Source organism: Bombus bifarius, unplaced genomic scaffold (assembly GCF_011952205.1).
Source record: "Bombus bifarius isolate JDL3187 unplaced genomic scaffold, Bbif_JDL3187 scf7180000008240, whole genome shotgun sequence".
Classification (NCBI taxonomy): Eukaryota; Metazoa; Arthropoda; class Insecta; order Hymenoptera; family Apidae; genus Bombus; species Bombus bifarius.
In genome coordinates, this window is record NW_022884534.1 from 1,123,016 (window position 1) to 1,148,418 (window position 25,403).

Genomic DNA, 25,403 nt, shown 5'->3' on the forward strand with positions numbered 1-25,403 from the left:
ACTGTGAAATGTAAACATATCGTAAACGATACCTTAGCATCATTTTTCGCAGAAAATCGCTCACGATTTTATTGCTTATAACCTATGGTTCCTTTGTCAAGTTCGGTCCTCGTGACGGGTAGAATACGATGCAAGTAAAAAAAGTTTAACCGTAAATATAGAGGTTAATTTTGCGGCAATTGTTTTTAAGCAGATCTGCACCGATTTAACTTCGTAGAATCACGCGCTGTGGTGGTCGTATCTCAGAAGTGACACGACTTGAACAAGTTTTTTCAAGGAGAGTGAACTATATGCAAACTTACAAAAAATTATTTACCGAATACGTGACGTTGGCGGAAAAGAAAATAAACTGTACGAAACAACGATCAAATATCGTTTTTTATCATTTTTCATTCTTAGTCCTTCTTCGACGGTTCTCATATCTTTCTAACAAACGCGAAATTGCATCATTTTTGTTTGTAACACTTTTAATGAATGTAGATGTGCGATACGTGTAACGAGTTCAATTAATTATTCGAAATTGTATAGGAACACACAGTGCAAATTTTTCAAAAATGATATGTTTACATAAATGCGCACATAGAACTAGAATATACAAATCTCGAATATGTTAAATTTTGTTAATTGGCATGTGAACAAACGAAATTAATTTAACCTACTCTAATAATTAATTATCAGGGCCTTGAATTTTAAACTATGTGAAATTTTCAAACATAACACGTAACGATGTATTTAAGGAAAACTACTTCAATGTATGTACCTGCAATTAGTCAGAATTGCATTTAAATTCATTAACGATCTAATACTGACAAGTACGAACGCTTCAATGTCAGAACGCTATTAAACATCCTACAGCAAAATTATATTGTTGCATCATCAGACTCCTGATTAAGTAACTGCAATGCAAGCAGGACATTGGAACAAAACGCTTTCGGAATAAATTTTACACCCAGCGTCTCTCAAGCGATCAATTATACCTACGACTTATTATATAATATAACACAGGCGTAAAATATAGCAGTTTTATCGTTAATCTATACACTAATATTTTTACAATAAATTTACTAATTTCTAATAACATAGCGTAATATGTAAGATAAATATATAAGATAACATAATATAGCATAATGGTTAACACGAATTGTGTCTTTCTTACTATTTAATAATATCTCAACTTATTTCACAGTAGCGTTATCTGCGCGTTACGGACGCGCCGCGAGAAGGCCAAATAATTATCTCGGCCATTGATTTTTCCTTCTCATGTGAGCTGAAAATGATTTGTCGGAGATGCGTTAGGTTGAGTTATATAAAAGTACGAACGCCTCACGGCGTCCGTCTATGCCAGAACGAAATGAAATCGTAACGTAAATTGAACTGAAGCTTTCTGCCAATATCACGGAAACTAAGGCCGGCCGACGGTAACATGCATAGGAGAAGGTTATTCAGAACGTTGACCTCGACAACATATTTCAGGATCATTGAAATCGATAAAGTAGTCCGCTTTGTAAATAATTACTATTATTACATTATTTTATCTAACGTATTTGAACAGAAATATTATTCATAAAGAATCTCGTTGGAACTTTATGTAAATTTTATTTGTTTTTTTTTTACCTTGCATATTTATATTATAACTATTTTATACATTATTCGAATATTAAATTACGATTAATGATATGATTACGTAAAAGGTTTGTTCGTCTTTCGGTGTTACATTTTCAGGAATGTTATAGAAACTTTACTTATGTTGACTCTAGTGAAGAAACATATAGGTTACTGATATATGGATCGAAAATTTCATCGTGATCGATTGATGCAGAAGGGAGAGGCAGGTATCAGAAGAGGAAAAATTCTTTAAATTTATTATTAAAGTTATACATATATTATATATATTATATTCAACCGTTTGTAGTTTGAGCATGTATAATATATACATATAACTGACATAAATCTACAAAAGATATTTTTTAAATTTTTGTTACAGACTCTGATACAAAAAAAAAAAACGTTATAAAGGAGATATTTCTACCAAAACCATTCAAAATGACTGGTCTTTAAAAAATACGTAACGATAGAATATTCTTATATTTATTGATTTATTACTTTCTTACAAAAGGAATTCCATGTTATCCAATACATTTTTGGTATTACTAACCCATCTAGGACCATGATCCCTAAATGAGGGTTGGCACATTTATGAAATTGTCAGATCAGTCACTTTGACTGATGTGGTAGTTCTACTGTTAGCATTATGATCGACCCGGAATTTTCCTGATAATTGACACCATCATATCGAATGACATGTGGTAAAAATTGTGTGGGAAGTTATACAAAACGAGGAAACTGGTTGATTCGGATTCGGTAAACAGATTGTAGGACCATTTTACAGTTTACCAAGTACCAGTCATTTTGACTGATATTGGTATAAGTAGCCATGATACAAAATTATTTTTATTTTGAATAAATAAAAAAAAAAAAAAATAAAATTCATTATATTATTCCTTTAGCTATAGCTGCAATTTTATAGATATTATTGAAATACTGCTTATACTCTATACTAGAATCAAATGGTCAACTTTCAAAAGAATAATTTTCCAGATGCCTCTCTAGATGAAACGAAATCTCGATCAAGAACATATACTGTGTTAAACAATGAATAATAAAATTTCATCTAGTTGCAAATATTTCTATAAATATCGTCGATTCGAAAAATTGTTAAATACAATATATATATTGTACATGCTAATTATCAGTCGATATGTTAGGTAATTATTTGCTTCGTAACAAAGATACTGCTTTACGATCATTCTCCAAATAACGCCAATAAATAGAGTTACGTACGCGTAAGAATTTGTAAGAGAAGAAGGAACGGAACAATCATTATCAATCACGCATTCCTGGCAACGCAAGCGTGTAATTTTATCTTCAGCGAGGAAAAATCTAGCGGAGCCCTCGAAACGTAAAGGAAAATATACTTCTTATGCAGCGTGTCCGAGTTCTGCCTCCAAAAAATATTTTCACAGAGTATATTTAGATATCCCCCATTGTGTGCGAGTACATTAATCTGACGTGTACGTGCGAAACAGCAACGTGCCATAAACTTGCAACCTACTTGGAAACAACGCAACGTCTGGCCTCTTTTCTTTCTATATGGTGCAAAACCAGCTAAAAGTTTCAGAGTTTTCAAGGAAAAAGCCTGTTCAACGAGCAACTAAACTGTGTAGACCACCTGAATTTTCAAGTATAAACATTTACGATGGACAATTTTTAACTTGCTTCTAGACTCTACATCGTTTTTAATTCAATCGAGTTTTTCTATGACGACAAAAATTTTTGTTTAGAAGAAATCTTTTCTATTGGCTCCGATGTTGTATAATATACCATAGTAAGGATTAAAGCTACACAAATTATCACAAATGGATAAGTACTAGAAACGGTCGATAACATACCAACGAAAGAAATAGCAAAATATAGGGTGAAGTGAAAGTTGTTGTTCATACAACCGGAAAGGAGATAATTTTCTGTGAAGAAATGAGTAGAAAATTTTAATGTAACGTTTGTTTATCCGAGATTTCGTTTTCGAGAGAATAATAATACAAGTTGCTATACAAAGAAATAGAAAATAAAATTCCATAAAAATTTACGTATACTTGTTATACCATCCAAGAATTCAAAAAAACATAGATAACCATAATATCGTATTAATGTTTTCCGATCTTTTTGAATCGAAATCAGAATTTTTGTAATTTCTGATGTAACTTCATTCCCAAACTTTTATCAATTTAATACTTAATATTTGTTTAATTCCTTCTGGAAATATGCTGATCCGGTCTTTACCCAAGACCTCACACATATACATACATACTTTTCTTTTTTCTTGTAATAATACGGTTAACTATTTCGTAAATTTCTATCGGTCCGTGGAACAACACCGATTACCACACAGACGCATACAGCGAAGTCGAGACTCGTGAATCGTAAAGCTTCTGACTTCTGACTTCGGCCACACGTCGAAAAGAGAAAGACATTGCTCGGAGGAGGGATCGTATTGCCTCGTTATATACATATATCGTGGCAGTGATTATAAACAAAATACGATCGTAGCTAACAAGGTCGCCGTTGCGTGTTGCGTTGCGAATATCCGTAAACTGTGTTTCGTATTTTTGACTCCTACTCAACCCCCTTGCCTATGGTCATATTCTGGTGCTTTATACTTTAAAGATATACTCCCAAAGAACTGTTCGAAACAATGAAAAAAACCACATCGAAATCGGACAATCAACGAAACTATAACATAAAAACGCTTACCGTGGACTATCTTCTAGAGACATCTACATACAAGTATGGTGTCGCAGACCTTTTCTAAACTTCGCATACTCAACAATTCTTCCATACGCATCGTTCTAATACATACATGCATGTATATGTCTTTAACGGTTTTGGGCAGTATAAGGCAAGAAATCTTTCGTACAGTTAAACCTTATTCGACATCATAAGCAACGCTTTTTAAGATTAGCTCAGATACTCACACACATTTTATATGCACACACTATGTGTAGATATAGATACCGAGTAAGTTCAAAGTCACTTCATGCTGACGTGTACTTAAGTACGATACGATCTTTTGACAATGTTGCGTTTTTCAGTACTTTTGGACAAGCCGAATATATGTAAATATAAAGTTCAGCCTCCAGAGTGTATATAAGATTTCGTGACTAACGAAGCGGCGAATCCCCTTTGTATCTTTTTCTTTGTTGAGAGAAGCAGATATTTTTATTTATTAGAAACCGTTTAACTTGTCATCATAACATAACATTTTATACAATTTACCAAATTACGTAAACATTCTCACATCACAGGTATACGTATTTGATTTATCGTTATACCTATGCCTACAACATCTTCATTTTTAAGATCGCCAGGTATTATCTATATATATTAGGTTGTGCCAAAAGTTTCTTTCGTTTTATAAGAAAATAATAAATACACAACATTTTGTTCCAATAGAACATGTTCTGATCATATGCAGGGTGGTTGGTAACTGGTGGCACAAGCGGATAGGGGGTGATTCTACGCGAAAAAAGAAGTCGAAAATATAGAATAAAAATTTTTCGTTCGAGGCTTTGTTTTCGAGAAAATCGATTTTGAATTTTCGCTCGGTACGCGTACGGTACGTTATAACGGATCTCACTGTAGATGGTTGTCTCGATAGAAAAATTAAAAAAAAAAATTAAAAAAACAATTTTTAATAAAACCCTGTATAATTCAATAAAATAATATAAAACAAAAAATGTTGTGCATCTATTATTTCCTTGTAAAACGAAAGAAACTTTTCGGACAATCTAATATTATTAAACAATAAATATCTGGGTAATTCGTCGTTGAAATGATTGGATTTTTTGATGCGAGCTTTTTCGTAATGTAATTTTATTTGACGATTTATTATCCATATGTTCGGTTTTAAAAATAATCACTTACCGGTTGAACAAATCAATGAGTAACCTCAAACGCGCTAGAGGAAAAGACGTACCGCCGAACAGTGGTCCTAAATATACAAGTTTCCGTCTCAAAGTCTGCCACCCCTGTCAACTTTAGAAAATTTAAATAATTCTAATACTTTCTAGTACTTTTTACTTTTGAAATCGCATTTAAGCAATAGACGATTTTACATATGTCACGAACATGACCATAAGCTATCGAAATCCTATCCCATCATATCTGAAGTGCCACGAGGTTATTTGGGTCAATGTTGTATATTGTACATTGTACACGTTGTACACGCGAATTTCTATACGAAGAAATATTACGGTAGCTACGATCGCCAATGATATAGCGATATTCGCAATTAATCGAGATCCCAAGGTAGCATCTAAAATGTTTGAGAAAGGAATTAGAGACATACACAAGGCTGACTGAATACGTGGCAAATATAAGCCAATGAAACAAACTCTGTGCATATCACTTTTGCTAGAAGAGAAGGGAACTGTCCCAGTGTCAAGTTGTATGACCAACTTTTGCCATTTGTAGAGTCCGGTATGTACCTTGGAATGCATTTGAACAGAAGGTTAATGTAATGGAAGAGCACATAAAAACCAAGAGGGAAGAGCTGCATATCAAACTACGTAAAATTTACTGGTTAATTAATATGAAATCTTAATTATCACTATACGACAAATTAAATATCTATAAAACTATCCTGAAGTCAGTGCGAAGTCAGAAGTCAGTAATTCAAATTTGAAAATTCTAGATTCTAATATAGATTCAATAAAGATTCCAAAACAACCTTGTTGTCAAATTAATGCTTGATGTTGTCTGGTGCGTCACAAATGCAGCCATCCATAGAAACCTAGAATTACTAAACAGTTATTGAAGAAATCCAGTGATACAGTATTAACCATGACATAGACCGAATCGCGTGTGGGTAAAATTTTATGAGAGTAAGAAAAGCGAAACGTAACGAACACGCGAACGAAACGAGTTTTTTATCAGAACTAAATTTTCTATTCGATGTCATGCAAGATAAAGCAACGTCCTCGCCTATTGACATTCTACGTATCTATGGTATAAAGATATTCATGTAATCTATTTTTACTGTCTATTGTTTAAAATTTAAATACACATGCAAGATTATATAAAATATCTAAAATGCAATACTCCTTATCGTTGTTGTATATGTAATCGTTAATATTCGTAGATTGTGATATATTGGCGCCACCTGGTGGTCGCGCACGGTGTACATCGTACGTGCACGAAGCAATGGAATAAAAGAATGTTCTCCGTTGCAACAAGTTTCCGCGTACAATGTGAAGAGCACGCGTTCAGTTAGCTAATTTATAAGTTGTAATTACATATACGATATTAAGTTGTAAAACATAAATCATATATATGTACATACATATTACCGAGTGCTACTGTACTATGTACAGCTACTGTAATACGTAACCAAAGATTATATATAAATATACAAATACATATAGGGTATCAAGCGTATAATGGACAAGGCGGCGATTCTACGTGTGAAAATGAAATGTAGAATAAAATTCGCATTGGAGGACGAAATACCTCGCGTTGTCTGAAAATGTCTCAATGTTCATGCGAGGCTTTGGACGAGATAACTCGTGTGTGCCTTTTTATTAGAACTGCTATGATTTGCATAAAAATAAATTTGTAAGACCTTGCGTTTGTGAATGTGAAAGGGATTAGGAATGTTACACAATGCACAAAAAACATTATTTTGTCGTAATATATTTCATAAGAAAGCCTTAAATGAAACATTTTATCCTGCATTTTAGGCTTATTTTTGTACGTATCGATCATCCACTAGTCGCTTGTCCACTTTATGCGGAATATCCTGTACATGTATAATATATCACACGGATAAAATGCCGCTTAACCTCTTAGTTTTTATTTTTCAGTAGTGTTTATAAAAATATAAATTTACATAAATATCTACAGTTTAATTATTAGATTTCCGGCACTCTAGTAAAATTCGATAGCGGCATAAAATACAAGATATTAATATAATTATTTAATTAAGCCCATTGTTTTTAAGATTTCACCTACGTATCACAAATGTATGTAATTTTTACAACATTGTATTTTATATCTTTTTACTTCCATTCCTTTAATAAAGATGAAAGCGAATAAATTGTGTTTCATCATTTTAACAATATACATACATATCTCTTAACATGTCCAAAAAATTCGTAGAGTTGATGTTCCTATTACAATATTTTATACTTATAGGACGTAGATAGAGTTTTGTGACTGACTGCATATTCCAGACAGGTGAATTCCATAAAAGAAATTATCTGTTGAAAAGTTGTTACACAAATTCATATCCTTAACTTCTCTTTATAACATTCATTTGATTGGTTGTGTTCGGTTTCATAAAGTACAGTTAAGATATCGCGAGATACTGAGAAAATTTCACTACGTATGTTTATTATACAATAAAATTGAAATACATTAATTATTAATGATATTTCAAGTGACCGACTATCGATACCACGTAACGTTTTTCCCCATCGCATTTGCATTTGTGCTCTAGTGTATTATGCGAGAAACGATTAAGGATTAAAAAAAATATGCTTCGCATAAAGGCGTTCGTGCATAGCAATCGTCTCACGAGAAACAGGAAACAAGACGAGAAGTGTTGCTTATTGATGCAAGGTATGGAAAATATGCAACGACCGTCTTTAACTATTTGCAATCGAGTTGAAGACCGCTTTTATTGGATAGTCCACATTCCGGTAATTTCAAATCGAAATGTCGAACGGTGAAACTACTAACTACGCAAACGAACCAACTTCAATCTGGAAATCGTGTCTCGCGTGTTATCAACTCGCCCGTGGTATTATCAAGTTCGTCCGACGATGCATTTTAGGTATCACGGAATATTCTATATTGAACGTGAAGCGAACATTCAAACAATATCTTTATGATTCTTATGAAACGAATAAATTGAAATCGATAAATTCATTTAAGCAATATTTATCGTAAACTAAGAATTATACACTCAGAAATGTATAGATATAAATATCTAACCCCAACCTAACCTCATCAACGATGAACATAAATATTATGACATGTGCTGATAGTACAAAGGTAATGCTTCTCGCTGTTTTTTTGTTTCTATGTATTTTATCATAAATCATCTATTACTTGCTCAGTCACGCGAAAGTATTCCAGCACTTGTAGATACACACATTTTACGAATATGTTATGCGTGTTACACGAAACGTTATATCATTAACTGTTTTATACGAAACGTTTGTGAATACATATTATGACAATTGTGTTCTATTTCAATTAAATAAAGAAGAAGATTAATCGTCGTGAATGGAAAAAATTGTTCGAGAGGAAGGAAATTAACTTTTTCGTGATATAACAACATTTAAAACAGTGATAAATGACTCGGTATTTATTAAAACATCATATTTTTAACGAAACGTCTCCCTTTTCAGTTTCGATCTCTAGATAAACAAAATTTATCAAATACCTGCAGAACGTACATGTATCGAAAAGAAACACTAATTATTAAAATATGCTTTTTCTTTACAATTTAAACTTCACTTTCTCCAGACAACATTTTCCCTGTTTCCTTCGTTTCATCTTATCCGCAACATCAAAGTTGTCCAAGTCTATGATTATCATGAAAATTACAGGATTTCATCCGCCGAGTTCCGCAGTATCGAACGGAGTTTGATTAATCGACAACGAGAGACTTATTCTCATTCACCCATACATTATGTACAGTGGATCACGAAAGGATTTGAATATCCGTAGGAATCTTTTATAAATATATATGCAATACTATAGAAGTTTGAATAAAGTAATTTGAAACTTTATTAGTTCTATAGTAAGCCACAATTATTACAGTTATATATATATATATATATATATATATATATATATATATATATATATATAATAAAGTTTAAAATAAAATTGAATGTGTCCTCGTAGATATATAAATCGGAAAATATTCATTGAAACAAGATACTTGATAGATGTTACCAAAGTACATTACATTATATTAATAAGCCGGAATATTTAATGGTTTATTATCAAACGTTATTTTTAATACCAAGCTCATATTACACACTGTCATTGAATCTTTTGATTTATTCTCGCAAATGTCATTACATATCTATTACTTACTTAAACCTAATTTCATCATGGCATAATAGTAAAATAATAATACAGAGCGTAATCATTACATATTTATCAATACATAATTTTTTATTCTGTCATTAAGTTACATATTGCCAAAAATGAGCAGCTGTTGGGATACTTTTGAGAGATAGTAAGTATAATATGTTTATGATTTATGACAGTATCCTATAGTAAGTATTCAGAAAATGTAATTCGCGTGAAAATCTTGTACGATTATTAACAGGTAAAAAAGGATGGAACAGATGATTGACACGATAATGGTATCGATTGCAATTCCTGCGACGGTCACCCTTCGGTTTTATTCCCCTATGCCTGGAAAAATCGATATTATCCGCTTTATTTATATCTCAGTGTTTTCTGCGACGCAACGCGACGCAGACGGTGGTGAATTAACAGCGGACTCTATGTCTAATTAAAAAAGGAAGGATGGAGAAGAAGGGAATACGACTAGTAAAAACGTCTTGCAGTCAGACGCTCCTAGATTTTCCGCTCTTTCTACCTGCCAAAAGATTCTACCGCCTGTCTAGACGATGTTGACATTCACGACCGCCTTATTACTTTAGCATCGCTGATGCAAGACAACGGCGCCAAGTTTTGTTCTCACACAGCTGGCCGCGAACGTGTGCGCGCGCAAATACTCGTACGATCGTTCTAACTTTGTACGCATAGATTTCGTACTTCAACTACACGCAAACACCGTCTGCAATTCATTTGTATGTTCGTACAATGTTCTCGTTCGTTGTCGCGAATGGCTACACACGACGACACATCTCGCGTAACTCTTCGATAGTAATACACAGTGGCTCAAAAAGTATTTCAACACCTGCAATAGAATATTCTCATACATATACATATCATGTACATAACCTCGTGAAAATATTCCAACACCTGTAGACACCCTTTACAAATTTACATATTACGTGTACGTTAGACGAAACATTGTGAAATTTCATTAGCACTGTTATGAGACTTGTTGGAAGAATATCATTTTAGTATACTCCTAGAGAATTTTGTTATTAGAGGTTGCCATGAAGAAGATGACACTATGTGTTATAAGTTACGAGCATGAGCGGGTACGAAATGTGAACAGATTAGTCGACTAGAGAGCTGTGTGAAGAGAGCGATGCGACGGCGAGAGTAGAGAAAAAAGAACAAAGAAAACTGTGTAGTTTACTTCATTTTTATATATATATCCCAAAAACATTGTATATTTTATTCGATTTCATTTAATTTCTATATGAAACAAGGTTAGTATTCATGTTGTATATTAATCTTTTACCAAGTATCTTGTAACTTTTACATATATATAATGTATATGTACTGTATAACTATAAAATAAGAGTGTTTAGGTATAAACTATGTTTAACCCTTTATTCACTCTTGTTTCATTTTAGAAATATACTACAGTTTATGGTTAACTGTATCGTCTATATCGGCATCGACAAGAGTTAAGATTTCTTATATCACGCTATACGAACTTCTCTAATATTTTACTTTTATCACTATTTAACTGTGTATGCGCTTTCAATCCTAGAATTTGATTCTGAAGCATATTTCGTTTATTTAAGAATTATATTTTAAGTAATGAAGTTATTAAAATAATATGAAAGTAATGGAGTTATTTGATTGTAGCAGATCATATTCTGATATTATTTCTACTCAGTCGTATCTATGAATAATTAATTAAATATTAATATTAAGAAACTATTTATATTATCTAATATTTTTTAATTTACGCTCATTTTGATTATGACTCCTAAATATATACATATACCTACAAGTACAAGATTTAGTATAAATGTACGAAGTAATAGAAATTTTTTAATGATTTTAAATAATATATTAATCGTTTCCATGCCTACATATAATATAACGCATACATTAAAATTTAATTCGCGTGAACGTTATATGAAACACATTCTTACTGATATGATTTTTCAAAAAGCTGAGAATGTTAATAATCTCTTAACGCAAATATCCAACATAAGCCTACGCGACGCAATAACGCTCAAATTCCTGATAATGATTTGTTAAAATTATCTCCTGCGTTTAAAATAACTTAAAAGATTGAAATTTATGGACCCGTATTTACGTCTCTGATACCTTACGCAACGCATATTAATTATTCGTCTAAAATGAATATATAAATATTTCTTTAAAACGTTAGTACGTTAACACACGTTATAGATTTAAAAGTTTCTAAAATTTCCACAAAGTACTTAATCATTTGTAATTCAGCAAAAATTCAAATTTAAAATTTAAATAATAATTCAAAATTAAATAAGAAACGTATGTTTAAAACAGAATTATTTTCGTTACGACCTATTATGAATTAATTATTGGCGTTTCGAAAATCTAGGTAACCGTGTCAGAAATTTCTTTCGATACATCTGTGCGAAATCTAGTAAGAACGGTTGCCAAAACGCGTACCAACTATTCCCCTGAGTCTAATACACACAAGAACGCTTTCTTCGGCTTCGGCGCAACAGATATATAAACCCAATTCGTCTCGTACGTCTATTCTTACGTTCATAAGGTTATTTACACTCGGTGTCTGACACCATTTTGGTAGCAAGGCACAGTACTCGGGCCAAACGGCACTACTCTTGTTAAAGCACGCAAAACGTCACGGAAGAATCGAAGCGACACAATTGTTTGCGGCGCGGTTCACCTTGACCGAAAGCTAATTGAAAAGTTACCATCGATGGAAAATATGCGCGTAGCCTAAGATAGAAGATCACCAAGGTCCAATTAAACAACGCTCACATAGTGGTGTCCGTGAAGATTAAGTACTTTCAAGGAGTTATTGCCGATGATTGTTAGCCATGCGAAAATGCACGCGATGAGATAACGGTAAAGAGTTCGATGCACATATCTTGTGTTTCGAAAACCGCGAAACAGCGTAGCAGCAGCACTGCCACGCGATATCGCGTAACGAAAAACCGACTGCACCGACTAGTACTACGACTACGTAACACACAATATGTATATTCGATAATTCGAACGATAGATAGAATACATTCAAACATGTGCATATATGTATGTATATGTATACCAACGAACCCTTGCTGCTCGTCTTTATAATATTTCGTATTTCAATCAGTAATGGTGTAGTACGCATGGTACAGTATGTAATATCAGTGAACCATTTGAAATAAATGTATATATGTACTTACAATTAGTTACACGATGAACTTTACGTCAAATATTTTCAGATATCTCAAAAACGATCTCAACAACTTACCGATTTCTTTCGATTATTAGACCAATGATAACACATTTGACACATCCACCACGCCACACTTTATATCCTTGTGAAACTTTCACCGTAAACACGCGAACGATTAACAGTGATGATTAGTAATTAGATTAAGAAAACTACGACGAAAACGATACCAACCGTTCGAAAGACCGCAAGAAACTGGCCAGTGGCCGCGACCCCACCATGCGGTACACCGTCGTCGAGGATGCCAACAAATGTAAACATCGCTACAGCTGATCGTTGTGACATGTATGTGTGTGTGTGTGTGTGTGTGTGCACACGTAAGTCCGTATTTTAGTGGTTTACTTCCCCCGCTTCGACTAATCGCGTCTGCACGTGCGTGCTGATTTTACAATGTAAGTATGTAGATACAATCAAATTATACATCGATTTTTATATTATTATTATTATTATATTGACAGTTGTAATATAATTGTATTATATTATTATAACTTTAAATAATAATGAAGATTATAAACTATGACTGCTAGTATACATGTTACTATCAGCTATCTTTGAGTATGATAGACACATTCTAGACAGTTTTATATGTATAAAGATTTGTCACGTACGCGCGCGCGCGCAGACACATACCCAGTATAAAGATTTACAGTAAAGTTGATAATAATAAGCAAAATTATTCGTTACTCTTTAACTACAGCTCTTAGTATCTATTACGTGTCATCAAATTGAAATATCTGAAAAGTAAATTATTTGTGATGATTTTTGGGAAATAAAAAAGTGGAAGATATAAAATTTGAAGGGAATTCTATATCGTTACCATACGTTCGTCTAGCTTATTGTTAAAACTGGTAGTGGTATATCCTTCTATTAAATGCAACGCGTTATGAGTGCAACGGAAGAACGGTGACACTACTAAAAGGACAAATTGATTGATTCTACGGAAACCATTGACTCGGTCAAGGACTTCATTGGGGATTTCATTGAGCAAATCAGTTGAAGTAACGAGTTTCAAATTAGATACATATGATGCTCAAATAAATCGTGAACATCGAGCTCAACAATTTGAAATAAGAAACAAGACTTTTATAAGGAGATTATAAATCAGAAATGAAGGGCTCCTATGATTGCTCTTGTGATTAATTAGCTGTATATAAAGATTGTTTTCTTCCAAAGTAAATACGTATGTACAATTTTATACAGAGCTATGAAATTGGACTATCAACTGTAATATGCAGGATATTATACACATAGGGTTGTGAATATAAGTATTTAGAAAATAATCATGCCATAATTGAATTTTTTAACTATTCCGATGATTAAATACTTATCTATATTTAAAATATTCCAGTCACGTCGTTTTTTCAAATCATAAACAGTTTAGATACATGCAAAACGTCATACATATTAAGTGTCTTTTCTATCCAACTTGTATGGAATTAAAAATTATAAAATGATAATGATAAAATTCGAGATTTTTATGTATTGATATTTTTTAATTACAAAATCCATAGTCTATAATTGGTGTGTTATATACAATAAATATAAATAAATACATATTTTGAATTGACATTATTTACTTAGTTACATCTTAATATGTGCAATAGTACAATGTCATTTTTTAAACAAAATAAAGACAACTAATTATCATTTTTGTTCATGTGCGTACATACATATACACAAACAGTTAATAATTTTCCGACCTTTATAACATTAATTTTTCAATTTTTCTTTTTACACCACATTATTATCGTTATATGCTTGATTTAATTGAGAAACACTCCATTGACCGGTACTTATTAATATTATTTTGACTAACTAATCATCGATCACATGTCTAATCACCATAGATCATATATAATACACATATTATATACAAATTATATACATATGTATATTCCTAATTGTTATATAACCTCGAAAGAAAAGACTAAGATTAAACATAGGAAACATTTAAAGAATATGTCAATTTTCATTATGTATTAATCCAAAAATATAGTTTACTGTTACTAATAACTTAAAGTGTGAAATTTAGGGGAATATAGAAAATACTAGTTTTGAATTTCATGATTTATAGTCAATGGAATTTGGTTTTATATATAAACATTCCGTCTCTTTGTCCTTTTCGAAAATTTACCTGGATTGAAGATTACTACAAATTATTTAATGCTTTGAAATAATCTTTTATAACAGTTATACAAATAATTTTCTTAAGTACAATTCTTAAATACAATTCTATTTTATGTCATATAAAAAATTCAGCTTTTAAATAGAATTTTCAAATGGAAAAGAAACTATTGTAGTAAATTTGAATTTTCATCTTTTATTATATGTACACAATTACTTATGCCAATTATTATTAAATAAATAATATACCAAAGAGTTCTAGCGTATTATCTTAATGAAATTTTAGCTTTTATTAAGTACATATAAATTAAAAAATGATCAAACATATTTACATGTTTAATATCAACAATATATCAAAATAAAAATTATTAAAATTATAAATTACCTTTGCAAATTTTGTCATGGTAATAAACACCAGCATTAAATTATAAACTTAAAAAGTTTACTTCTTACCTTATAAATTTTCTACTTTTCAATCATATATTATTATGGTTGAAAAGAACAAATGTACCACTTGAGTTATTAACAAAGAGTCTAATATATATATCTAGTATATACATTTCTTTTACATGTTATTTAAACAACAAGCATAACATATTTTTAAAATCGTATAATAAAAAAATAAAACGTTTTAGTAAGACCTAAAGTTTCAAAATTTTGAAATATTGTTCTTGAACCTTTATAACTTTATATAAAAAATATCTAACTTTCCATAAACCTTATAAGCTTATAAATATAAATTATGCTGAACAAATAAAAAAATATCTACTTTGATATTTTTGTAATTTGAATTCAGAGAAATTTGTCTAGCTTTCTCTATTATAATGAAATTCATCAGTTGCATATACAGCAACTTTAGAAAATGTTCAAGTACATATTATTATATTATAGTATTATAAATATTATTAATTCTATAACACATATTTTCAAATGTACAGAAAATATTGAAAAACGATTAACACAGAATGCCATCAAGTATTTTGTGATATTTCATAATTACTTGTATTCTTTTGAAGTGGTTCTATACCCATAGTCCATATCACTGGTGAATCTGTATTTATAGTTACTTCAGAGCAATTGTCATATGTATTTGAAGAACTCACAAGACTCCCAAATTGTAATGTTGCATTGTCTAAGAGATGAAACACATTTTTTTTCTATAATACTGAACCGATTCAAACATATCACTTTCATTAAATTGATCAATACATACTTAAATTCCATTTCAAACCAGTTGTTATTATACTGTTAACAGGTGCACCAATTGGTAACAGTCCACACCAGCTATTGTTTTCTACCAAAATTTTAGGAATGATTATACTATGAAGACCCGGTCTTAAAACCCATGTCAATGAATTGTTTGCAATTTGAATCACCTAAAAAATGCATAAAATTTAATAAATGAAAATATCTTAAAATAAATCTAAGTTACAATTAAACAAGTAATAATTACTTGTACATGTTCAATAATCTTATCGCTTCTATAAAGTGTATTAATATTTCCCATGATATGATCAAATCTCCCTGAAGTGTCTGCAAACACGTATATTCCATTTAACTGTAAACAGTAATGGTCTCATTATTGAGTATAATTCACTCAACAAATCTTATAAAATATTCTACATTACCTCTATATCTTCTTTTTTAGCATATTGTCCCAATTGAAGCAAAGCTTTCGTATAGTCTGTGTGATCTTGATCAGGTGTTTTAATAATCATTGAGCCCATACTCTTTAGTTTTTCAAGAATTAAAGGAGAGCAACTATCCATATCACCAGTAATTAAATTTGGTACATATTCAGTATTATCTTCATTTAATAAATCAATACCTTGCTCTTCTAAATAATGTAGCCATCTGTACGTTCCACCATCAACAGTAACATTAACCTGAGCTGAATAGCATACACTTCTGAATGAATTATTTTTAACAAAGATTGCCAAATATATGTAATCTTCTTTATTTGTTATTCAACTAGTTTTAAGCACAGAAAACATACCTCTTTTCCAAATTTGAAGTAAAGTATTATCTTTCCAATAAAGTGGACTGTTCAGTATAACAACAGCGTACTTATAATGTGTATGATAATTAAATATTTGAAGAGGATCCCACACCGTTGTAAAGTTTGAATCACAGTGCATGACTAGCTTTGATTTATATCTTTTTAAAACTGAAAAGGATACGTATAGATTTGGGTTATGTCATACAATTTAAAGGCACATAATTTTGATTATTTAAATAATATTAAAATATTTAACATTTACTGCAAACGTAATAAAATTTGAAATCGACGTTCTCTATTTTTGTAATATCTTACGTAATAATTGTTGGACTTTATTCACGACGAAACTCAAATTCAAAATGGTACTTTTAAAATTGTACATAATTTGTATACATATGTTTTATACTCAAAATAATTATATTAACTCCATTTTATATAAAAATTTAAATGCATATCGTTTTGTTATTGCAACATAAAGATCATATGCTTTGGCATCACAAAAATTTATAGAATCCTTAAGTAAATTTGATCATATTCCACGTCTTACGTATATGTCAATTTTATTCAATACATCAATTTTATTCAACAGGAACAGCTACATTGAAGTACTAAATTGTTAAAAATATAAATTCAAGTAAAACTACAATATTGCAGCCATTTAACAAATCCGCCGTTCTTTAGCACTAATATTCGTATTATTATGTAGTAGACATTAGCATTAAACAAGTGTGTATAATTGTGAAGGAATTATAAAATAATTTTGTGATAATGTAATTTGTTATATTCACAAATTAGGAGAATATCATAATGTAATTTGTTATATTCACAAATTGGATAAATATAATAATGTAATTTATTATACTTACTTTTATTCTAACCTTATTGTATAAAATCATCTCGGAACATTATGTCATCTAAAATTTGGATTTGGAAAAATGTTCCCGGAATTACCGGTCGATTTGATGATATAATTTATTCAAGCCCGATATTACCATCAAGTCAGGATGTTCTTTTATATTTTGGAGGTGATATTCAGGTACATAAAATGCTTTGCATAACTAAATTAAATAGCTCTATTAAACAATAATATAGTACAGTGTATAAATATTTATATGAACACATTTTTATTATAGGACACTCAAGAAAACATGAAACATGCAGGTAGCAAAACGTATATAGAATGGAGTTTAGAAAATACAGCCAAGATACTTACTATTAGTTTTCCTAAAAAACATGTGTTTTTAATTCGACCATCTAGGTGATATTTATAAGCTATGTTAAAAATGATATATTTGATTTTTATTATTATTAGCTGCAATATTGTTTTAGGGTATTAGAAACGTTAAGTTATTTTGATAACTTTGTACCATCAAAAGAATATGGTATACCATTATTTTGTCCAACATATAATGCTTTAAAACATTTACAAGAATTACTTAAATTTTCTGTAAATAGAATTAATACATATAATACAGACAAGGTATACATACTATAAATTATGAACTGTAAATTTATGATTTTTAATTAATACAAATATATCTGATGTTTAGGAATTTACTCACTTGAATATTGAGAAAGCAAAACTAACATTAGTTGGCTTTAGCAAAGGTTGTATTGTTTTAAATCAATTACTCCACGAGTTTCATTATTACCAAAATAAATTAGATCCTGATATTGAAATTAATAACTTTATACGTCTTATTGAAAGCATGTGGTGGTTGGATGGTGGACATGCAGGTTCTAAGGATACATGGATTGTGGAGAAATCCATATTAGAATCTTTTGCAAAATTAAGTAATACTATTTATTGAGCTTGAAGCCTTTACAATATATTTATTAAATGCTTTGTTAACTTTATATTAAACGTTGATATATATTATTGTAGGGATAGATGTTAATGTTCATGTTACACCATATCAAGTTCAAGATTCTCATCGTCCATGGATTGGTGAAGAAGAAAGCCATTTTTGTAATATTTTACGAAATTTAGGAATTCCTATAAAACGGACTTTACATTTCACAGATAAAACAAGAAGTTTACAAAATCATTTTAATGTTCTTAAAGTTATTCGGAATTATACACAGTAATATTATGTACACAGTAACGTCATTTATAGTGATAACATTAAATGGAAAAAGTCTATAATGATTTCTGATGTTTGATTTCATTAATTAGGTGATATGAAAATATATGAACCTCTTAAGTACAGTATCACATTCCATAGAAATTTTTTTTATGCTAGAGCATATGATAGAAATATTTGAATTAAGTATAAAATATCAATTTTGTATTACCATATAAGGGAGAGGCTGGAGGGATGTGTAACCCGATAGAAGATGACTCTACGTGAAAAGATAAGTAAAAAATGTAGGATGAATTTTTTTCATATGATGCTCTGTTTTTGAGAAAATCAAGTTTGAAGATTTGACAAGTATGCTTAAACTTGGCTAGTACCGGACTGAAGAGGAATTAATAATTGATAGGAGGCTAAACTGCATATGAATATAAGTTGAAAATATAAAACAAATCTTTCTGCAGGAAGCTTTATCTCAGAGAAAAATAGATTTGAAAATGTATCTTGTGCTTGTACAAGATCAGGTTCTTAACCGAACATGTTTAAACTTTATTTTCTTGAAAATAAGGTTTTAAATTGAAAAATTTAATTTTACATTATTTTATTTTTAACTTATTTTCGTGTGTAGAATAACCTCCTGTTGATTTGCTCATATCTAGTCGGTACTTAGCCAAGTTTAAATATATTCGAGTAAATCCGATTTTCTCGGAAAGAAAGCATCGCATGAAAAAATTTTATTCTATATTTTCAGCTTATTTTTTCATATAGAATCATCGCCAGCCCTGTTGTATCACCCACCCGGAATCACCCTGTATAATTAAAAAATTGTATGTTCATACAGCAACTGAATAAGGAAATCCATAATTGTAACAAGATGATATAAAATTTTAATTATAATTTATATTCAAATTCTTTTTATAAATCGCATTTAGCTCTTTAATTCAACATTTATGCATGTATAGTGAATATAAAAATAAATATTGATGATATATCTAGCATCATATATTAATGCTAAAATATTATTTTCATATGATAACTTAATATGAACATAAAATATGTTTTATGACAAATTTTGTAACATATTATTAATGCATCATCTAAACAAAATTTTTACTAAATTTTGAAATATATTTTCAATAACTTAAGTAAAATACCCTTAATATTATATAATATTACAAGTAATATATAAATTTTACAAAAAAATTTTAGAAAATAACTTTGATACACTGTAAAGCTTTATCTACAAAATAGAGATATTAATTTAGATAATAATCCATACAAAATAAATATTCTGTGATATTAATTTGAATTTTCCTAGCATCTATTTGGACATTTTGTACGATAGTAAATTATACTTCCAGATTCTGAAACAAATTGTCGTTAAATAATTAAATTTATATAGTTTTCTTAATAAAAATAGTTACCATTATTTAAGCGTGATAATTTAACTTCAGCCCATTCATCAGATCCATCGCAACAATCACAATATCCATCATTAACTTTATAAGATGGTATTTTTATTGGGACTTGTTCAAAAATAATCATAATGTCATTAATAGAAAAATAAATATTATATAATGAAATTTAAATTATTAAGTATACCTATAAATTGTAAGGATGAAAGTTCACAATTAAAGGCACCATTATTACATGCATTGGTACCAGGCTCATCACTGCCATCCAAAGGACAATCGCAGTAGTTATCATTAATTTTAAAAAAGTCTATTTCGTCTTTTGAAGTAAAACAAACAAATTTCCCCCGTACATTTGGCAAGTATTTTGAAATATCTTGATCACGCGTTCCACGTAACGATACAGTTCGACCTTTTTCATCGCGAAGTAATTTTGAATGCAATGGTTCATTCCATCTTGAACTCATTTTACCATCGATATAATTAGTTTTTCGTACAGATCCACTAATGTATTTTCCTACGGTCACTTGATTAAGTTTTTTAAAGTAAACTAACTGATGAGCAACGAAAATAATAGAAACTATGAATACACAAATTAACGTATATTTCAACTTTTTTCGCAAAAATCGACGTTTCCAAAATCTTTCGATTTTCATATTTACCGATTCCCTATACTAATTGGAAAAAAGTTATAAGCAATCAATTTTCTTAAATCAAAATTTTGTTCATATTAATCGGGTAGTTTCTTTTTTCAAGTATATGTTTCATATATCTCATAACAAATTCACATAAAATATGTGTTTTTTATAATTAACGATCACACCATTTACACCACGGTTTATTTACAAACAGCATATAACTCATTCTGTTTCCTTCGAACTCGAACACAGGCAAAATTAATCTGTCATAACTGGTTACACAAATGAAGTTGTCTACAAATCTACAAGTCATTACAACTCCAATTATCGAAACAGTTCGAATTTCGCTTCGGAAGATTTATGATTCGTAATTAAACACAAACTTTGATATGAACATAATTGTAATTTTAATTGCTACTATAGTAACAGTAATACTCTTCATGAAAACTTTTAGTGAAAATTTTTATTCCTAGAATAAGCTTACAGTAAAAATGTTTAAATATTTAAATTAAGAATATATGTATTTTAAGGATAATGTAAGGTAAAGATAACGAACAAAATTATATTATATTTTTATCTCAACACTTAAACTTGTGAAACAGGAAATGCTTTTTATTAAAAATAGTAAGCAAATGTAAAATGTTACATTAAAACTAAATCGAGACCTACTTACGAATTTCATGATACAATGATGGCGAAATTTAATAACAAATAAGCTGTAGTTACCGTTACCGTTGATATTAACATTTATAAGGTCAATAATGTAATGACGATATTTTCATGTTCTTTTAAATTTTTGTGAAGCGTAAAAAGAATTTTTCCTTTTAATATTAAATTTCGCAATTAAATCAATAGTTTACAATTTTATAAATAAAAAGTGGGTATTCTTGTAACTCGTACGTATGTAAAATACGATAAACATAATATCATGTTACTATATTATCCTGATTGTGATAAAATATTTTTGCGATAAAATATTGAACTATTTCCGGAACAAAACTTTGAAATTCATTTTATCTTATATTACAGTATAGAAAAGAAGTATGTAAAAATTGTGTTGAATAATTTGTAATCATATAAGCGAATTTTTGCAATACATTAGCACATGTTTTTTTTTAAGTTAATAAAGCGATTTATTATTACATTGGTCTTCCCATGCCACGACCCATTGGAGCATGTGGTCCATTATCCTGACTACTTTTGGGGTTTTTTATAGTTTCATCAACAGATAAAATAAGACATGCTGCTTCAGTTGCAGCTGTTAAGGCATTAATTTTTACTACAGCAGGTTCCCACACATAAGCTAACATATTATCACCAATGTCTTCGGTATTGATATCAACACCATAAGTATGCATGCCTTTATGTTGTTTCTGTCGCAATTTGTTCAAAATATTTGTTGCATCAAAACCAGCGTTATCACATAGTTGTCTGAAATTAATATAATTATTATTTTCTAAAAAATTAAAATTATAGATGTTAAAATAAAAGTTGAACTAAAATACGTACCTTGGAATAACCTCAAGTGCACGAGCTATTGCTCCAATTAAAAGTTGTTCTTTTCCTGCTATTACACGAGAATAGTCTCGTAATGTTTTCGACAGTTGCATCTCAATAGCTCCACCACCAGCTACATAGGCATTTGTTTTAAACAAACGTCTAACAACCATGATAGCATCATGCAAAGATCTTTCTGTTTCTTCTAAGAATTGTTCTGCTCCTCCGCGAAGTATAAATGTACATGTTTTAGCACGTGATCCTTCATAGAAGAAATTAAATCTAAAAATAATTATTTTGATATAATAATCATTAATTATTAACGTCCGATTATTTGTTGCATTTAAAATACCTTTCCCCTCCAATTTGTCTTTCCTCAAACATTTCACATCTACCAAGATCTGATTCTTTGATGTCATGTACAGTTGTTAGAATACTTCCACCACATGCTTTCATTGTCCTTTTTAAATCCTCTTCAGGAACTCTACCTGCGCAGAACATGTCTCGATCTGCGAAGTATTGCGTAGCGACATCACCGATTGGTAATTTCGATAATACTACTTGTGCTCCACTCTTGTGAATCTTGTCAAGCTTGTCATATAAAATTTGCCATTCAGCATCAACTATTTTTTGATATTCCATAACATTATCCACACGTATTTCAGCATTGTCTCTTTCTGCTTTAAGTTCTAATTCTATATTTAATAGAGCGATTTTACAATCTTGATATTTCTTAGGTTGCATTTCAAATCCAGCATAAGAAAATGTTTTCTTAAAAGCTACACCTTTAATCAATTCTGAATCTTCCAATGCTCCACCAGAAACCTATATATATATGTGTAATAATAAACAAATGTAACTTAGCATTTTTCACAATATTGTGTAAATTAGCTTTCAAATAAATTTACCTTTTTAATACCGATCATATTGAGAGGTAACATCTCATCAAGCATCATGACAGCTTTTACAACCATACGACTGAAAAACTCTTTTTGCTGATGAATTAATTTTGAACTCATAGATGTGGCTGCACACTCTTCTAAAAGTTCCACTAGTTTTGTTTGGTCAGACTTATCTATCTTTACACTTACTGCATTTATTTTTTCAATTGCTACTTGAAGTGCAAGACGAAGAGCTTTAATCATTATACGTGGATGTACTCCTTCTTCAATAAATGGCTTCATTTGTTTCAAGAATTCTCCTGCTAATAAAACTACACTCGTAGTACCGTCACCAACCTATAAAATAAATGATAAAATTGAGGCATTTATAAAACAATTACGAGTTTAATATAGAATATAACTTAATAAAATGTTTGAACATTATTGAGATAACTACATATCTTCAAGACGTTACCAGTCTATAAGTTCTTAACATACTGTTCTCTGTATATTAACTAGTAATGTTATATTTTGATTACATCACATTTTAAGTTTTTACAGAGTTTATATTTATAACATATTATTTACCTCTGCATCTTGAGACTTTGCAATATCAACTAGGGTCTTTGCCGCAGGATGAACAATTTCCAGCAATTTTAAAATGGTTGCACCATCATTGGAAATAGTTGCTTTCCCATTTTGATCAACAATAAGTTTATCCATCCCTCGAGGACCTAAAGTAGTTCTGACAGCGTCGACTACTATTTGACATGCATTTATATTTGATATTAGCTGTTGTTTTCCTTGTGATGCATCTGTGCCTTCTTTAAGTAAAATTATTTGAGGTTGCTACAAAAAAAATACACATATATGAATGAACTACATAATCATTGTTAATGATTTATAATAACAATAATTATGTACTCTCATGTATCTTCCCATTTTTAATATATTATATTTAATACATGTACATGTGCTTTTATGACACTATGGCTGCATAAAACTAATGATGTCTGTCAGATTTCAGCAAGACAAATGAATTAAGAAACAATATTTTTTTTCTTTTGTTATCATGTTAAATATTTATGGTAAATAAAACTGATCAGTTTTTATTGGAACTTTAGAAATACCACCACCTATTAGTTAGATTGTTTCCACATGCACATTGTGGGAGTAAGCCGAAATTAATCTCCATATAAGGTTAGAGCCATAATGTAATACTCATTTTTCTGTATTTCGCTTTACTAGTTTTCTAAGTTTAATAACTCATTTGTATAGAATTCCCCATTATTTTTAAAAAGAACTGTATTTTGCTGACATAAAATCATATTAATTTTCGACATATAGCGGTTTATAACAAAATTCGTAATATAAATCTAAATTCATATTTTTTAGTAAAAGTATTATGTTTTCTGTAATTTAAATAAAAAATTTACTCAGTTTACCATTTTTATAAACCCACGTTATAACTTTTCAGTTTCTTGAAATTTCACTCACTGTGCTTGAGCAAAGTTACTTCAGTAACCTGTAAATAGTATTCGAGATGATTCTACTAGGATACAAGCGTTAGGTATCGTTCACACTTAACGGAAGTAGCTTCATAAAAAGTGGCTGACCAATAAAAATCTCGAATTTAAACCTGTTAATGTTTGATATAATTTAAATTATAATTTTTGAAATAGATAATTACATAAAAATAGAATAAATTTATTACATGAGCTGGAGTATGTACATGTGTACATTTTAATACGTATATATTGATGCAATTACATTAACTGTATTCCTAACTATGTAACATTTTATGATTTAATAATGGATAGGAAATATAACAAAGTAATGAAAAAAGTAGATGATAATTCGGCTTTTTACTTTT

At 30.1% G+C, this 25,403-nt stretch overlaps 4 protein-coding genes and 1 long non-coding RNA gene across 9 annotated transcripts in view; 2 read left to right on the forward strand and 3 right to left on the reverse strand.

Annotated features, from left to right (window-relative positions):
• The window catches only part of LOC117211689 (V-type proton ATPase 116 kDa subunit a), a 52,489-nt gene extending 39,386 nt beyond the window's left edge, over positions 1–13,103 (reverse strand). Inside the window, exon 1 of the mRNA XM_033455849.1 lies at positions 12,923–13,103. The gene's annotated coding sequence lies outside the window, so the exon portion shown is untranslated. The remainder of the gene's footprint in view (positions 1–12,922) is intronic.
• LOC117211696 lies at positions 10,276–13,056 on the forward strand. Its single transcript, XR_004488301.1, has 2 exons — positions 10,276–10,925; positions 11,073–13,056. It is a non-coding gene; the product is annotated as an uncharacterized LOC117211696 (long non-coding RNA).
• Positions 13,104–15,963: 2,860 nt separating the features above from the next.
• Positions 15,964–21,492, reverse strand: LOC117211692 (thiamin pyrophosphokinase 1-like). 2 transcript variants are annotated; one of them, XM_033455856.1, is made up of 7 exons: positions 20,705–21,492; positions 20,527–20,628; positions 17,025–17,195; positions 16,657–16,919; positions 16,482–16,586; positions 16,242–16,404; positions 15,964–16,160 (listed from the first exon to the last, which is right to left on the reverse strand). In XM_033455856.1, exons 1-7 carry the CDS (start codon positions 21,168–21,170, stop codon positions 16,000–16,002), a joined length of 1,431 nt encoding a protein of 476 aa, XP_033311747.1. In that variant the 5' UTR covers positions 21,171–21,492; the 3' UTR covers positions 15,964–15,999. The 2 variants fall into 2 exon arrangements, with proteins under 2 accessions (XP_033311747.1, XP_033311748.1); XM_033455857.1 differs by lacking the exons at positions 20,527–20,628; positions 20,705–21,492 and adding an exon at positions 17,343–17,552.
• Positions 17,191–20,091, forward strand: LOC117211693 (UPF0565 protein C2orf69 homolog). Of its 4 annotated transcripts, none has more exons than XM_033455858.1 (6): positions 17,191–17,241; positions 17,929–18,063; positions 18,161–18,285; positions 18,357–18,507; positions 18,578–18,821; positions 18,913–20,087. In XM_033455858.1, the coding sequence occupies exons 1-6, from the start codon at positions 17,224–17,226 to the stop codon at positions 19,113–19,115; spliced, it is 876 nt and encodes a 291-aa protein (XP_033311749.1). In that variant the 5' UTR covers positions 17,191–17,223; the 3' UTR covers positions 19,116–20,087. The 4 variants fall into 4 exon arrangements, with proteins under 4 accessions (XP_033311749.1, XP_033311750.1, XP_033311751.1 ...); XM_033455859.1 differs by lacking the exon at positions 17,191–17,241 and adding an exon at positions 17,363–17,389 and having other exon boundaries at positions 18,913–20,091; XM_033455860.1 differs by lacking the exon at positions 17,191–17,241 and adding an exon at positions 17,596–17,836.
• Positions 21,493–21,737: 245 nt separating the features above from the next.
• LOC117211691 (T-complex protein 1 subunit eta) lies at positions 21,738–25,132 on the reverse strand. Its single transcript, XM_033455855.1, has 6 exons — positions 24,976–25,132; positions 24,119–24,379; positions 23,558–23,887; positions 23,002–23,474; positions 22,662–22,931; positions 21,738–22,583 (listed from the first exon to the last, which is right to left on the reverse strand). The coding sequence occupies exons 1-6, from the start codon at positions 24,976–24,978 to the stop codon at positions 22,292–22,294; spliced, it is 1,629 nt and encodes a 542-aa protein (XP_033311746.1). The 5' UTR covers positions 24,979–25,132; the 3' UTR covers positions 21,738–22,291.
• Between the last annotated feature and the right edge of the window lie 271 nt (positions 25,133–25,403).

Excerpts from the sequence above, each read along its gene's own strand:
- LOC117211693 (XM_033455858.1), top strand. Across the intron at positions 18,064-18,160 it reads ATTTTGGAGGTGATATTCAG|GACACTCAAGAAAACATGAA; the intron begins GTACATAAAATG and ends TTTTTATTATAG. Across the intron at positions 18,286-18,356 it reads TTTTTAATTCGACCATCTAG|GGTATTAGAAACGTTAAGTT; the intron begins GTGATATTTATA and ends ATATTGTTTTAG.
- LOC117211692 (XM_033455856.1), bottom strand. The coding sequence starts at position 21,170 with ATGAAAATCGAAAGATTTTGGAAACGTCGATTTTTGCGAAAAAAGTTG. Across the intron at positions 20,629-20,704 it reads TTCATCCTTACAATTTATAG|TCCCAATAAAAATACCATCT; the intron begins GTATACTTAATA and ends TTTTTGAACAAG. Across the intron at positions 16,161-16,241 it reads TGGTTTGAAATGGAATTTAA|ACAATGCAACATTACAATTT; the intron begins GTATGTATTGAT and ends TTCATCTCTTAG.
- LOC117211691 (XM_033455855.1), bottom strand. Across the intron at positions 23,475-23,557 it reads ATATGATCGGTATTAAAAAG|GTTTCTGGTGGAGCATTGGA; the intron begins GTAAATTTATTT and ends ATATATATATAG. Across the intron at positions 22,584-22,661 it reads GCACTTGAGGTTATTCCAAG|ACAACTATGTGATAACGCTG; the intron begins GTACGTATTTTA and ends TATTAATTTCAG.